The sequence below is a fragment of the Brassica napus genome, chromosome C5 (genome assembly GCF_020379485.1).
Source record: "Brassica napus cultivar Da-Ae chromosome C5, Da-Ae, whole genome shotgun sequence".
NCBI classification, from domain to species: Eukaryota; Viridiplantae; Streptophyta; class Magnoliopsida; order Brassicales; family Brassicaceae; genus Brassica; species Brassica napus.
In genome coordinates, this window is record NC_063448.1 from 17,837,741 (window position 1) to 17,854,142 (window position 16,402).

Sequence of the window (16,402 nt, forward strand, 5' to 3'; positions counted from 1 at the left end):
ATTACAAACAAAATAATCTACTAATTTAATTAATTTCATATTAGATGATTTTTGTAGTATCTAAACCCTCTGTTTTTATTTTTAACTTCTTATAAAAATATTTGAGTAGTTTTAAATCAAATAATTTAAAAGAAAATAATAAAAAAATTTATTAAAAATGTATGACATTATGTTTTATATTTTTTGGACATAAGATTAGTTATTGTGTTATTTGGAAACACAATTAGTAGTATAATGTTACCATAATTAGAAGAGTTAATTTAACTATATAATAAAAAAAATGTATTTAGTTTAAAAACTTACAAAAGAAAGGTTGGATCCGAGGGTTGGATTCTGTTTTAATAAAAGAGAAGTGTTTAGAGATTTGTTTCTTGAGCAGGACATGTTCCAGCTTAGTAAACCTGATGATACATTAAACTGAAGAAGCATTTTATCTAACATAGACCCAGAGACCAATTCTAAAAAAGCCACATAAACTCATCAACGCTGATATATAACTGTAGTTACATTAAATTTGAAATTCCTTGGAAAATTTGTATCATAACATTTTTCTTGTGTATGTTACTAAGTATGTCATTTTTAATATTGTGAACATATAATCAAATTCAAGTTATGCATATATTCATTTCTTGAAAGCTATATTCAATTTTAATTAAATTATTTTCCCTCCAGTAAAAATCATAGAACAAATTAATTCAACCAAAAAAAAGTAATTTTTTTAGAAAGATTTTAATAGGTAGATTACTATTAATGTTTGTATGCAAGAAAGTTTGGGGTTATAATTTCATAAAATAACTTATGCATAATTACGTAAGTTAGTGGAGAACAATTTATAAGAAATTTTAGCATTGGGCAAGTAAAATCATCAAATTTTATAGAACGTCCAAGCTAATGCAAATAAAACCATACGATTTTTTTTCATAGTTTGTATAATATATATATATATATATATTTTTTTTTTTTTAAAAAAATATTTAATTAGTATTAAAAATCCTAGAGTTTTTTAGTAACCAGATCATCATATCCTATAAGCCATTAATTTCTTAACAAAAAAAATTACTAAAATTAAATTTGGTAACATATTAAAATATGAAATTGACCTAGTAAAAGTGGATTACCCCGATTATATGATTTTGTAAACGGAGGAGATGAGGAGAAAAAGAAGACAGGAATGATTCCGACTGAGATGGTGCGGTGGGTTAAAATAAACGGCTAAGATGGAAGACCAAGTACAACCGACGGCTAATAAGTCATCGATCACTTAAAAATGAAACTCTTCTGAACCCGGGAAAATGTAAACCCCGAGTACATGCGCATTGTAGCGAACGCATCAAGTACATTTCCGAAAATACCCTCCGATCAACCATGGATTTACAATCTTTCTCCTTCCCCCCGTATATATATAAACAAAGCTTTGGCCATTCTCTGACGGTATCCTAAGCAAAAGCCGAGAAAAAACATCACCGCCGATAAAACTTTCCGGCGTTCCTGGAAAGAGTCGAGAAAACCTTTGAGTTTCGGCGGGAAAGAGAAGAGATTGAATCCGTTTTTGATAGAGTGCACCGATCAATGGTATTTCGCGGTGAGATGACGACGACGACTGCGAGACCGGAGCGACCCAAGACCCTCCATAACTTCACGCTCCCGAGCTTGAAGTGGGGGAGTCAGCGGCATCTCACGTGCACGAAGATCGAATCCGTGAGCAGCGGCGGTTCCGGCGATCACCGACTCCGACGCCGATCTCCGCCTTTGAGATTCTCTGATTCCTCCGTCGCGATCCCCGCCTCCGGCGAGGCTGAACATCGGAGCAGGAGCAGCAACAGAAACCAGCATCGCCGGTTGAGGACCGCACCGTTGAAATCTACGGATGACGGCGGCGTGGAGGAGGAAGAAGGGATCGAGGAGTTCAGGGTGAAGATCATGTCGGATCTGAAGACGGTGAGAGATAAGATCACTCAATCGATGTATGCTCTCGGGGAGCAAGACGAAGAACAACAACGGAGAACCGATGGCTCCGGTCAGGAGGAGAAAGAGGTTTCTCCGGTGAAGCCGTGGAATCTGAGGAAACGAAGAGCGGCGTGCAAGGAACCAGATGAGGAGAGGATAGTGAATCCATCGCCGCCGCCGTCGAGAAACGATCCGACGAGGGTTGTGAAAGAGAGAGGCGGAGCGGTGGAAGCCGGGACGACGGCGAAGGAGATGACGGTGCGGCCCAAGTTATCCGTGAAGCTTTCGAAGAAGGAAATCGAGGAGGATTTCATGGCGGTTGTGGGTCACCGACCACCGCGCCGGCCGAAGAAGCGGCCAAGGACCGTTCAGAAGAAACTCGATGTAAAGTCTTGGGCTTTCGCAAATTTTGGTTAAAGCTTTTGATTCAGATTCTTGATTGATCTGATCTGATTGAAATTTGGTTTCTTTGTTTGTTTGTTTCCTGGTGGCTACAGAGCTTGCATCCTGCGTTTTATCTGACTGAAGTGACGCTTGATGATTATAAGGTAGAAGAAACCAAGGTAAGATTATCATGATCCTCATCATCATCAAGGCTTTGTTGTTATGTTTTGAAAGAGTTATGAATCTCTTTGCTTTTACTGATTATGCAGAGATGATGATGATTGTGTAACTCAGTTGCCGTTGAAGTTTCAAAGAGTTGTCAAATATTTGAAAGTCGGTCAAGTCTTGAAGCTCCTTCGTTTGCTCAGTGATTCTTATTTCCTGTCAAGTTGTTCTGAATAAACTGTACAAAAAAAAACTATGGAGAACGTGTAGGTTCCTGTTGATTAATACATGAGTTTCATTTCACAAAAAAAAAAAAAAAAAAAAAAAATTAGACCAAGAAACAATAGCTTCATAGATGTTTTAAATGTTGTTAAATACTTTTTCTTACTTTGAATTTGAGCGGTCACTCTAGATCTCAGATTTATCACATGCTTCATTTATCGCTTACGCTTCGCATCTTCGGTTATGGTCATTGGTGCACCTACAAAGGAAACAAAAATGTTTTGTGAGAGATATTAGGAACAGCTTAATGTGTGACAGTTTGAAGGAAGAAGAGAGTTTTCTGGCTCAATGTTCTTTGAGTCTGTGCAAGGACTCCTTAAGCTTCTATGCTTGGAAGAAACGCAGATCGTTAAACTTGAAAAGGCTGCAAGTGTGGTTTGATTCCTAGGACAAAGTTGAGAGTACCAACTGGTTTTGGTGTGGGGCTTAACTTTTTTTCCCGCGTCGGCTTCGTTTCCGCTTTCCGGAGCTTTTAGTGCTTTGACTCGTTCTTGCTGGTTAACAGCTTCCTGGTTTGGTTTAACCAGGCTAAAGTCTGGTTAAGCGGTCGCCGTGCTTGACCTGACTCTTCGAAGGTGGGCTCTGGTTGGCCCCTCTATTACTGATGGATTTATAGCCATCTTCTTTAGTAATTTGAAGCAACACATAAAGAAAGTATAACTTAAACTCCGATCTGTTAAGAGTTGTGGGCTTTTGAGATGCCCACTTGAACTTGTGGGTAATGTGTTCTATCTATAGTGACAGAGAGAGATGATATCGTTAGAATCCAATTTGAAATTTGAATTTTAATAGATTCAAAAACTTCAAAAATTGATTAATATTCAAACTATATATTTATTTAAAAATAAAATTTAAATAAATATTTCAAATACTTAATTTTATATTTATTTTGATTCAATTAGGCCTGACACAGATCCGGATATTCGAGAAATTTAAGGTATCCAGATCCGTCGGACCCGTGGATTTAATATCCGGATCCGGATTCTTGGTTTCCGAATATCCAGATTTCGGATATCCGTTTCTATATTCTATTACCTGCGGATATCCGGATCCGGATCCGTAAAAATAATTTAAAAATGTTTTTTTAAATACTACATTTAAAAAAATAACACATCAATTAAATATTTATACAATATATATATATATATATATATATGTCTATAATATTGTAAAATTAATTTATACGTATAAATATTAATATACAAAATATAAATATTAATGAAATTTAAAAATTTAATGTGTTTTAAAAATACGGATCCGAATCCGGATATCCAGATCTAAAAATTAAGATATCCGGATTTGGTTTGGACGGATCCAAGATTTTACTATCCAGATTCGGATCCGGATACCCCAGATATCTTATTTTTGAAGCAGATCTGGAGCGAATCTCGGATCGAATCCGAATCTCGAATAATAAGTCCGAGGCATAGATTCAATAGTAAAAATACTCCAACATTATTATTAACAGAATCTAATAGGAATTAAAAAACAAGATTTTTTTTTTTTTTAAAAAGCTATAAAATCTGTTTGAATTAAAATATTATTAGTTGAATCTGACCTAATCTACAGTATATAAAAAAGTCAGATTAGGTTTATGAAGTTGAATCCTAAAAGTCTAAAACCGATAAACCCGATGGTATACGAACGTCCAAGCGTACTTTTTTAGTTTTATATTAGCCATCTTCGGTTTAGAGCAAACCAAAGAGTCGGTCACTTTAGAGATTTGATAAAACCGGAGAAGAAAGAAAGGAACGTCTCGTCCACAGCATTAAACCCTAGAGCTAATAAGTCGTCGGTTTCCTTGCATCCCTTATTCTGTTACTTTTGTCAGTTTCGGCGCCATGGCTCTCAAGGCCGATGAATCTGTGAAGCTCTTCCTCAGCATCGGTCTGGACGAGAAAACCGCCACCACTACCATCAACAACCCCAAGGTCACCGCTAATCTCACCGCCGTTATCCACGAGGTGCCGTTTCTAGCTCCTCGTTGACTGAATCCAAGTTTTATGAACTCAATTCGAAATTCTTAGTTTGATTGATGATTTGGATTCTTTGCATGTATGCATCTGGTTTAATTTGATCACTTAGCTTGCTCCCTTATCTTGTGTACAGGCTGGTGTAACTGACGGATGCGATCGAACTACTGGAAATCTGTTGTACACGGTTAGATTTGTTCTGATTAACGTTTTTAATTTGTATCAATGCTGGAGAGAAGCTTATTGAGGGTTTTATGTGAATCAGGTCGCTACTAAGCACCATTCAAATCTTCTTCTGCATCGTCCTACATTGTTCAGTTACATTGTTTCCTCCAAGGTTAGCTTATGACACCTCTATTGATAGTCTCTGCAGCTGGAGTGTTATCCCTCAGTCCTTTGTGGGGTTTGGTTCTGTTTTGTTGATGGGAAAACTGGCTAATTTTGCTTTGATCCTCTCTGTGTGATGAATCTGCAGATTAAAACTCCAGCACAATTGGATGCTGCAGTTTGGTTTTTTGACAATCACGCTGCTGAGGACTTCAAGCTAGATGAATTTGAGGAGGCATGTGGTGTTGGTAAGAGCGTTTGGGTCTTCTTACTAGCCGGGATTATATTTATTTCTCAATGCTAGCATGTATAGGGTTTCTGTTTTCTTTATTAAAATGGTTGCTGAGAGGTTATATATTATTTTGTTTTCTGTGGATTTGGAGATGAGATCTTCATTATTTTTTTTTAAACAGGGGTTGAAGTTTCTGTAGAAGACATTGAGAAAGCAGCTGGAGAAGTTTTTGAAGAGAATAAGAAAACAATATCGGAGCAGCGCTACCGAACTAATGGTTAGTCTGTGCGCTTTACCTGTTAGGCATATCCTTCTGTGCATTTTTCTATATTTTTTTCCACATAATCACCTTATTATGTTTCTTGGTTGAACTTGATGTATTTCTGTTGTGTAGTGGGTCAATTGCTTGGACATGTCCGGAAAAGTTTGCCCTGGGCAGATCCTAAGATTGTAAAGGTGAGCTAACCATTTTAGCACACTGCCTTCTTTGCTAGCCAGAAACGAAATCTTAGTTTTCTTATTTTGTCCTATTTCTGTAATAGGACGTCATAGACAGAAAAATGTATGAACTGCTTGGTGAGAGAACTGCTGCGGATAATGAAAAACCTACAAAAAAGAAGGAGAAACCTGCTGCCAAAGCTGAGGTAATTGGATTTTTTTTGTAATGTGTTTTCTTTTGTGTTCATTAGTTCTTCATGTTTGTGGCATATTTGTAGGAAAAGAAAGCTGCTGTGGAAGCTACCCCAGAGCCATCAGAAGAGGAGCTTAATCCATATTCCATATTCCCTCAGCCAGAGCAAAATTTGATGGTACCACGCTGCTTTTTGGTTTGACGATACTTCTGTTATATTAGATTTTCAACTCCACGATCTACACTTTTGAATCCTTACCCATTTGATTATGTACTTCTATCTACACTTTTGAATCCTTTCCCACTTTATTATGTACTTCTAGGTGCAGATTAGATGGTAGCAAGAGTAGAATAGATCTTACCTGTATTGCTTGCGCCTGTTCAATTTGGTGATCTAGGAAAACTTCTTAGACGATTTTAAAAAGCACATCACAGCTTTTGTGAAACTGGAAAAGTGGAAAAATTTAGCGTTTGGACGATGCCAATATGTTTGATGTGATATTCTCGTTTCTTCATGGGTGAATTTATGGCATTGCCATGTAATATATGCTATGCTCATAGGGATTCGATGGTCAGCAGTATTGAGATAACATTAATTAATATATATTCTCAGGTTCACACAGAAGTCTTTTATAGCGATGGCTCTGTGCTCAAATGTAACAATAAGAAGGAAGTGCTTGATAAACATCTCAAGGTGACTGGAGGGAAAGTCTATACCCGGTTTCCACCTGAACCAAATGGTTATCTACATATTGGACATGCAAAGGTAAGATTGGCATAAAATGTGGTTGTCAGATACTTTGCATGATGGTATGTAATGTAAGACCTATCTTTTTTTTTTCTTTGTGATTTCCAATGTTTGTTCTTTCAGGCTATGTTTGTCGATTTTGGTCTTGCAAAGGAGCGCGGAGGCTGCTGTTATCTAAGGTAAGAATACTTCTTTTCTTTTACGTCTCCATAGCAATTATTGTTTCTCGTATAACGACATATTTCAGGATTCTTGTAAACATCTGATTTTTTTCAGGTATGATGATACAAATCCCGAAGCAGAAAAGAAAGAGTACATTAATCATATCGAAGAAATTGTTAACTGGATGGGCTGGGAACCCTTCAAGGTATTTTTACTTTAAGTACGGAAACCTTTATTATTGTTGTTGTGTTTTTATTTCTATCTAATTCTTTCCATCGTTTTCTTCTAGATTACGTACACCAGTGATTATTTCCAAGAATTGTATGATTTGGCAGTCGAATTGATTCGGAGAGGTCACGCTTATGTTGATCATCAGGTTGAAACACTTTTTAACCTTCAAACATATGGCTTCCTGTCAGCGTTAATGTGTTAGTTTTAAGCTTCACTGCGGCTTACTCCACACAGAACTCATTCTCTCTACATTATTGATTTTTTAACTTTCAGAATGCTGAAGAGATAAAAGAGTACAGAGAGAAGAAAATGAATAGTCCCTGGAGGGACAGGCCGATTGAAGAGTCTCTTCGACTTTTTGACGAAATGAGACGAGGAAAGATTGAGGAAGGGAAAGCAACACTGCGAATGAAGCAGGATATGCAGAATGATAATTGCAATATGTATGACCTTATTGCCTATCGTATAAAGGCAAGTGAAACAAACAGTATCTCTGGCTGCAGAAGAATGCGTTCTCGCCCATTCTTTGGATATCTTATTTGTTTGTATGGTTTGCAGTTCACACCTCACCCTCATGCTGGTGACAAATGGTGCATCTATCCGAGCTACGATTTTGCGCACTGCACTGTTGACTCTCTCGAGAATATAACACATTCGGTATGTTCCTTGCTAGGTCTTTTGGCTTTCTGACCCATTATTTGTTTCCAATACTAAAGCCTAGTATTTATCTATATCTTTGTTGATCTACAATCTGTTGTCTCGTCTAACTTTTTCTTTTCTTATCTCCATAAAATGCAGCTCTGTACTCTTGAATTCGAAACTCGACGGGCTTCATATTACTGGTTATTACATTCCCTGGATCTCTACATGCCGTATGTGTGGGAATATTCGCGATTGAATATCACAAATAGAGATGGCAATTGGGTCTTCCCGTCCCGTCCCGTCCCGCCCCGCCGCGGTCTTCAGTTCAAACGGGTCTCAGCGGGACAGGCCCGCGCGGGATGCGGTCTTGTCGAGGGCTGACCAATCCCGCCCCGCATAGTACATGGGCTTTGCGGGTCGGCCCGCGGGACGTCGGGTCATCATACCTGCATAAACGAAACAATATGATCAAACATAACTCACTTGCGTCTGGACACAGAAACAAACATCAAAATATATATATAAACTCTTGTTCAGTTATCAAAACTAATTTTTTTCATTAGCTCTAAACATTAAAACATGCACGATTGGTTGTTCAGCTATAGAAAACAAAAGGCTTTGGAATATTCAGGGACAAAATTTAGAAACACATAATGACATAATCAAGAAACATAACAACATCTTGCTTGTTTCTTAACAAATCAGATGCCGCAAACGTATGTAAGTTTCTTGTTTGTTATCTAAGCTCTTAAACATAAAACGTTTTTCTTACTTGTGGTTTCGTCTTAGTGATCTTAAGCATGCTCTCATCTCCTCTGCTTTTGAAGCTGGGCTTGGAGACAGCAGTATTGTTCAAAGAGTCCATGGGAGCAGCTGTAGAGAACAAAGATAAGAGTAAATGCATTATTAATAGATTTTTTGAACATGGATGCTGGATAATTAGGTATCTGTTGAGGAAGTGTGTTCTGTACTAAAAAAACAGAGCTTTGGATGTAGTTCGGTGTAGTCTATTGCTCTACTATGTCGACGACGCTCTACTATGTAGAGGAGAAGAAGAAGATGCTCTGTGGTCGTTGATCGAAGAAGAAAAAGTGATGAGACGGAAAGAGATGAAGAAACGAAAAGAAAAGAGAAGAGAAGAAGAAGGCGAGTCTTTGATCACATGCAAAAAAGATGAGTTGTGTACAAGAACTTGTGATTGTCGATCGAAAGGGAAAAAACATAGAGAGCAATAATGGCCATAGGCCATAGTCATCACCCGATCACCATTTAGCTCTGTTCTCGGTGAGAAAAGTGCAGCGGGCCTCAATGTTTGCCCGCATCCCGCTTCGGCCCGTCCCGCTTCGGCCCAGTACCGCCGCGGTCCTGTCCCGCGAGACCCGCAACTAAACGGACCACAATATCTTTGCCCAATCCCGCCCCGCAATGGGTCTTTTCGGGTCAGGCCCGCGGGCAAGCCCTTGAACTGCCATCTCTAATCACAAACACTGTGATGTCCAAGCGTAAGGTTGGTAAAATACTCAACTTGCTAGTGAACAACTGTGAACAATTATGCGGAGTATCATATACTGGTTGTCTCATTTATTTTTCCTCTTTTACTGCAGTTGAATTACATTGTGACAAACAATCATGTTGATGGTTGGGATGATCCACGTCTTTTGACACTTGCTGGTCTGAGACGAAGGGGTGTGACTCCTACTGCGATCAATGCTTTTGTACGAGGAATGGGAATTACCAGAAGGTTTGCTACTTATCTATATCACAAGTCCCTCATAAGATTTGGCCTATCTTAATCTTATTCATTGAATCTGCTGCCTGTTGTTGGATATTGAAGTGATGGTAGCATGATACATGTGAGTCGTCTTGAGTATCATATCAGAGAAGAGCTGAATAAAACGGCTCCCCGCACTATGGTGGTGCTTAATCCTCTGAAGGTGGTCATCACCAATTTGGAATCAGACAAGGTTATGGAGCTTGATGCCAAAAGGTGGCCTGATGCTCAGAACGATGACCCCTCTGCATTCTACAAGGTGAACTCACATATACTAGTAATCTACACGTAATGGAAAAAAATTCTGTTTTACTGATCTTTCTTTTGGGTGTTGTTGATTTTTAGGTTCCCTTCTCTAGAGTTGTATACATTGACCAATCTGACTTCCGAATGAAGGATTCAAAAGATTACTATGGGCTCGCCCCTGGTAAATCAGTCTTGCTAAGGTATATAGAAAAGGACACTTCCGTTTTCATCATTACTACGCTGGCGTTGAATTTGATTCATCTGTGACTATATGTACTTCCGTTTTGTAGATATGGTTTCCCAATCAAGTGTACCAATGTTGTCTTTGCTGATGACAATGAAACCATTCGTGAGATTCATGCAGAGTATGACCCTGAGAAAAAGACCAAGCCAAAGGTTCGTTTCATTAACCAACATTAAAATATATGCAATTCCAGCGTCTCTTATTAACCAGACCCTTTTCCTGCAGGGTGTTCTACACTGGGTTGCTGAATCTTCTCCAGGAAAGGAGCCTATAAAGGTTGAAGTCCGGTTATTTGAGAAACTCTTTAACTCCGAGGTATGTATCCTTCTCTAGCTTTTGTTATAGTAACAAAGACTTTTCTCTGAGCTTAAATTGTATTTAATCATATAACAGAACCCGGCTGAACTCAACGATGACTGGCTCACTGACATTAACCCCCACTCCAAAGTTGTGGTTTCTGATGCATATGCTGTATCAATCCTTAAAGATACTGCCGTCGGGGACAGGTTCCAGTTCGAGAGGCTAGGTACTTTTTTCTGTTTCATGATCGTAAAAAGGGCTTGCAATCCATAGATGAGCAACAAGCTGCATTTATATTTTCTGTCTAATCTTGAAAACCAACACTGATCCAAGTTTCAACCGTAACTTGTGATACTTTAGGTTATTTTGCGGTGGACAAAGACTCTGAGCCTGGAAAACTTGTGTTCAACAGGACGGTCACACTCAGAGACAGTTATGGGAAAGGTGGGAAGTAAAAAGATTACACACATATTAACTCACTTTGTTGGTCAAAACTTTATTTAAACAGTAGATCAAAACTTTGTTTGATACGCACACGTTGTGGTTTGTTTCCAAGTGAATGGTGAACATTGTTATGTTTTAGTTCTCATCTTTCGGAACAAGAAAAGGAACTTTTTTTAATCTTCAGAAAATGATGTCGATATTAGTGGCGCTAAAAGTTGCAGAAAGCTCTTATGCAGATTGAACAGAGGGACAGAGTTTAGTGTCTTTACGCATGTGAACTCTGATTCACTGAAAGTCGAAAATGCACTATTTTGATGGGACTGTGATTTGTTTCGTTTAACGTGTGCTGCTTCTACTACACACATCATTCAGTTTTGTTATCCACTTAACAACACTAAAGCTTCCTATGGAAGCACAACTTTACCTGCATGTGAATTACACAAGGAATAATAGTTGCCAAGTACGAGGATCGAATACTAAGGAATAAGGAACAAGATGCTTTTACGTTAAGGACAACTTAGGATAATGATTCATGCAGTAAAGTTGATTAGAAGTATGAACCATCATCTTCTCTTTTGGTATGCCACATCTTTTTAATATTTTTCTTTTGGATTAAGGTTTATTACAATGTTTCGGATATGGAATTGCAATTGCTAATTCTGGCATTAAAAATATAATAATTATATAATAAACTAGTCCAAAGTTTACATAAACTATCTAAAACTCATAAACACACGATTATTTACTTACTTTAGTAAACTAATTTTGTTGGTTAAATAATTTTTTTAAGAAAAATCTAACTGTAGCAACGCTTTTAAGTTTACCTTTTTCCTTAAAACATGTGTTCGTCCGATTAACTCAAAACTATAGCTACATGATTTGACAGTCCAAGGTTCCGGGAACCGTGATTTTCGCAGGTGTCTTTGAGTGATCTGATCCCAAAGACACTGTTTCATGGAACTACAGCTTAGAATTAATTGGAGACTTGGAGTTAATAGGTGATTCTTAGGTTGATAATTACTAGTTACAACAGAGTTCGTTGGTGTGTAAGTTTGACTGGTTACACTATTCCAACAACATCTTCGAACAACTTTGACCATCTAACAGTTTATGGCCAATGTTTCTCCAATTTCCATTTCGTTTGGATTACCCGGAACTGACGGTCGTGATGTTGTTGTATTAGACTAAAATAGTGAAGCTGCATGCAGAGATGTCAATTGGACTAGTCTGGTCTGGTCCAAAATCTTTAAAATCTGTAAATATTTGAGTCCGGTCCCGGAAAATATTTTTGGTCTATATTTAAAGTATGGACTGGTTTTAGTATGGTTGGTTATAGAGCTTTTCAAACTTTTCTAGCTTTTTGAGATAATTTATTATAAGGTTTTATTGTTCAATTTTACCATTTTAAACATCTAATTTCCATAAAATATTAGTTTCAACATTTATTATAAGCACCAACAAAATCAGTTTAAATTATTTTTTCTTTAACACAAATATTTTTCATATATTGTTAAATTATATTATAAACAAACCAAACTTAACAAAATTCAAATAATTAAACATAAATTAAAGAACAACGTATACTATACTTTCTATTTTAGAAAACATGATATACATAAAGAAAAAGGCACATTTGTCAAATTTAGAATATGACTTTTGATGATTAAATAGTATAGTGCATTCCAACTTTTATATTTTCTTTGTTGGAGTTTAAATCTAAATATTAAAATAACATATTAATATTAAAACTAGTTCTAATTGCAAGGACTTTTTTTTTTTGAATTAAATGGTAAAGTTTTGAGTTTTTTTTGTTTGGACTGATCTTAACCCAAAACATCTAAATCTCATTTTGGTTATGATAATCTGGTAATAGTAGATCCAATAGGTACGGGTGGAAGACTAGCATTATATTTTAATAATGAGTTCCAAGTCAATATCCTATACTCAAGTAATCGAATGATTGATGTGGAAGCAATAGCTCTTGGAAAGTCGGTGTTCATGACTTTTGTTTACGGTGAACCGGTACATAAATTGAGGGATCAAGTTTGGAAAAGACTAACGAGATATGGACTAGCCAAAACAGATCCATGGTTTATTATTGGAGATTTGAACAAAATTACTGGTAATCATGAAAAAGAGGGTGGTGCTCTACAGAGTGTCGGATCATTTCTCTCATTCAATAATATGATTAGGAATATTGGTTTACTAGAATTTCCGGCACGGAGAAATCAAATGTTCTGACAAATAATAAGAAAGCAAGAAAAAAGAAATAGAGTAATGGTTCGATGTCGGTTGGACCGAGCATTGGCAAACGAAGACTGGCATGCGGTTTTCCATGCTATTTTAAAGAATATTTAGGGATGGTGGTCTCGGACCATCGGCTAATAGTAGCTTATCTTGGGAATAAAGTTCCATGGAGACGGAGACAATTTATGTTCGACAAAAGATGGATTGGACATGATGGTTTATTGGAATCAATTGGGAGAGGTTGGGGTGCCTCGACACCAGAGAATTCATGGGATTTTGTATCGAAAATCATTAACTGTTGTCATGAGATCGCTACATGGCGCAAGAATAATCCTTCATATGGAAAAGAACGAATCAGTGAGCTTCAAAAAGCACTGGAAGAAGTTCAAACTGATAACAACATAACTCAGGAGAATATACTGGAAGTATCTAGGAAGCTACAAAAAGCATATAAGGATGATGAAGAATTTTGGCATCAGAAAAGTCGTAATATGTGGCATACATCACGGAATCTGAATACTAAATTCTATCATGTCCTCACAAAACAACGACGAACTCGTAATAGTATTGTGGGGCTATATGATACCCAAGAAAACTGGATAATTGAGGAACATGGTGTAGAAAATATTGCAGTGGATTATTTTGATGATTTGTTTCAGATAACTTCTCCCTCAGAATTAGAAGAATTCTTGGACGAGATTAAACCTACCATAACTCCTCACATGAATCAGCGGCTAATTAGGCTAGCAACTGAAGAAGAAATACAACAAGCTCTGTTTATGATGTATCCAGAAAAAGCCCTTGGACCGGATGTAATGACAGCTCTATTTTTTCAACACTTTTGGCATCTAATAAAAAAGGATTTATTGGAAATGGTTAACAATCTTTTTTGGTCTCAGGAAACTTGGATTCAAGGTTAAATATTACAAATATTGGTTTGATCCCTAGAAAGGAGAGGGCTACAAGGATGATAGAACTTAGACCCATAAGTTTATGTAATGAAGGATATAAAATTATCTCAAAGGTGTTATGCCAGAGATTAAATGCTTGTCTTCTCTTACTTATTTCAGAAACACAATCGGTCTTTCTGCCTGGAAAACTGATCTCGGATAATATCCTCATAACTCAGGAGATGTTCCATGGTTTGAGAGCTAACAAATCATGCCAGGACAAATTAATGGCCATAAAAATGGACATGAGTAAAGCTTATGATAGGGTTGAATGGAAGTTCATACAAGAGATACTGTACAAGATGGGTTTTGAGCATCATTGGACAAAAAATAATGATGGAATGTATCTCTTCGTACAAAGTCTTATTAAATGGTCAACTAAAAGGACACATAACTCCAGAGGTCTATGTCAGGGGTATTCTTTATCTCCTTATTTATTTATTATGTATACTTGCATTGATTGCAAATATTAAAAAGGCGGAGAGAGAAAAACAACTGACGGATATAAAGGTTGCAAGGGATTGCCCCCCCAATTTCTCACTTGCTCTTTGCAGATGAGAATTTTTTCTTTTGCAAAGCACAAAGGGAAGAATGTCAAACAATTCTCAGGATTCTAAAGAAATACAAAGTGGTTTCGGATCAGCAGATAAACTTTGAAAAATCATTGATTCAATTTGGGCACAAGATTGACGAATCCATCATACATGAATTACGAGATATTTTAAGGATACAAAATTTAGGTGGAATGGGATCATATTTTGGAATTCCCAAGAACTTAGGAGGATCAAAAATACATGTCTTTGGTTTTGTTCAAGAGCGTTTAAATAATAGAGTAAATGATTGGACTTTCAAGTTTTTTACCAAGGGTGGGGGGGGGGGGGGGGAAGAAGTGATTATAAAATCGGTAGTAACGGCTTTACCAAACCATGTTAGGTCATGTTTTCGTATACCAAAAATGGTAATGAAAAAACTAACAAGTGCAGTGGCACACTTTTGGTGGAGCCCGGGGGGTAGTGTTAGAGGTATGCATTGGAAATCATGGGATAAGTTATGTAGTCCGAAAGATGAAGGAGGCTAGGGTTTCAAAAACCTCACATATTTTAATACAGCCATGCTCAGGAAGCAACTTTGGAGATTGATGGATAAAACAAGCACATTTTATTTCGTGTGTTCAAATGACGGTATTTCAAGAATGCATCACCCCTGGAACCAATTCGATCGTACTCGTCATCTTATGGCTGGCGTATTATTATTTTTGTTTGATCTCTGGTTAGCAAATGACTAATCAAAAGGGTGGGATCGGGGTCTTCTATATCCATATGAAATGATCCATGGCTCCCGTCCACTCGCCCGAGACCAGCAAATTAAAACCAACATAACCTTCACCCGGATCTTACAGTGGATTCTCTCATCAACGGAGCCTCAAGGACATGGAATTTACCAATCATTCGGACTCTGGTGGATCTTGAGGATGTGAAAATAATTGAAAGTATTCCTTTAAGTTGAGCCCAAGCAACATATTGCGATGGATGACACTTCACAAATAATAGAAAATATATGGTTAAATTTGGATATGAAGTGGAATGAGTGTACCCGGACAGAGAAAAATGTTACCAGAGTATGATCCTTCAATTGCTCATCTGAAGGCTTTCTGCTGGAAGGTTCCCTGTCCACCTAAGATGAAGCATTTCCTATGGCAATTAGTAACTTGATGTATATCGGTTAAGAAAATTTAATAGCAAGAGGAATGTAGGGGGATACAATGTAATCACGATGTGGAGCATACGAGGAATCCATAAATCATGTGTTTTTTAGTGTCCACCGGCGGTTCAGGTTTGGGCACTCTCAAGAATTCCCTCGAATCCGGACATCTTTCCTACTCAATCACTTTTTGCGAACATGGATCATTTATTTTGAAGAATTTCTCTGGAATTGAAAAATCATCAATTTGCATGGAACTTATGGTACATATGGAAGGTGAGAAATAACAAGGTCTTTAGTAATTTGGACATGGATCCTAGAAATACTCTCAAATTGGCAGAAACGGAGTCTTTACTTTTGGCGGAGCCGCAAATCTCACTAACACATGGAATCGAGCAAACTCGATTACCAGTACAAGCGATAGTACCAGATATCCCAGGTCGATGGTGTTTTACGGATGGATCATAAAAAAAAAATCAGGATTTACATTTGGGACAAGTGTGGTATAGTACACTGGAAGGTTTTGATGGTTTAATGGGAGCGGAGAATACAAGAGCGAGTCAGTCGCCACTTCATTCAGAGATGGAAGTGCTTATTTAGGCAATGAAGTGTATGAGGAATCTAAGACAGTTTACTGTTACATTTGCAACGGATTGTTCTCAGTTGGTGAAGATGGTTTCGAAACCAGAAGAATGACTAACCTTTGCATGAGGTTCTTCCTAAAAAAATGGTCCCCACACTTACATACACTTATATAATCTATACATATACACAT

The 16,402-nt window shown here is 37.4% G+C and overlaps 2 protein-coding genes across 2 annotated transcripts; both read left to right on the forward strand.

Moving 5' to 3' along the window:
• Positions 1-1,423: 1,423 nt before the first annotated feature.
• On the forward strand, positions 1,424-2,799 carry LOC111213966. The gene is made up of 3 exons (XM_022715810.2): positions 1,424-2,331; positions 2,445-2,510; positions 2,601-2,799. The coding sequence occupies exons 1-3, from the start codon at positions 1,570-1,572 to the stop codon at positions 2,604-2,606; spliced, it is 834 nt and encodes a 277-aa protein (XP_022571531.1). The 5' UTR covers positions 1,424-1,569; the 3' UTR covers positions 2,607-2,799.
• Positions 2,800-4,481: 1,682 nt separating this feature from the next.
• LOC106401525 (glutamine--tRNA ligase, cytoplasmic-like) lies at positions 4,482-10,912 on the forward strand. Its single transcript, XM_048759039.1, has 23 exons — positions 4,482-4,742; positions 4,888-4,938; positions 5,017-5,088; positions 5,227-5,326; positions 5,492-5,587; positions 5,705-5,766; positions 5,853-5,954; positions 6,027-6,119; positions 6,555-6,707; positions 6,813-6,868; positions 6,966-7,056; positions 7,141-7,227; positions 7,356-7,553; positions 7,641-7,739; positions 7,881-7,989; positions 9,209-9,231; positions 9,329-9,465; positions 9,559-9,754; positions 9,841-9,941; positions 10,032-10,137; positions 10,211-10,300; positions 10,379-10,511; positions 10,646-10,912. The coding sequence occupies exons 1-23, from the start codon at positions 4,620-4,622 to the stop codon at positions 10,738-10,740; spliced, it is 2,373 nt and encodes a 790-aa protein (XP_048614996.1). The 5' UTR covers positions 4,482-4,619; the 3' UTR covers positions 10,741-10,912.
• The last annotated feature ends 5,490 nt before the right edge of the window (positions 10,913-16,402 follow it).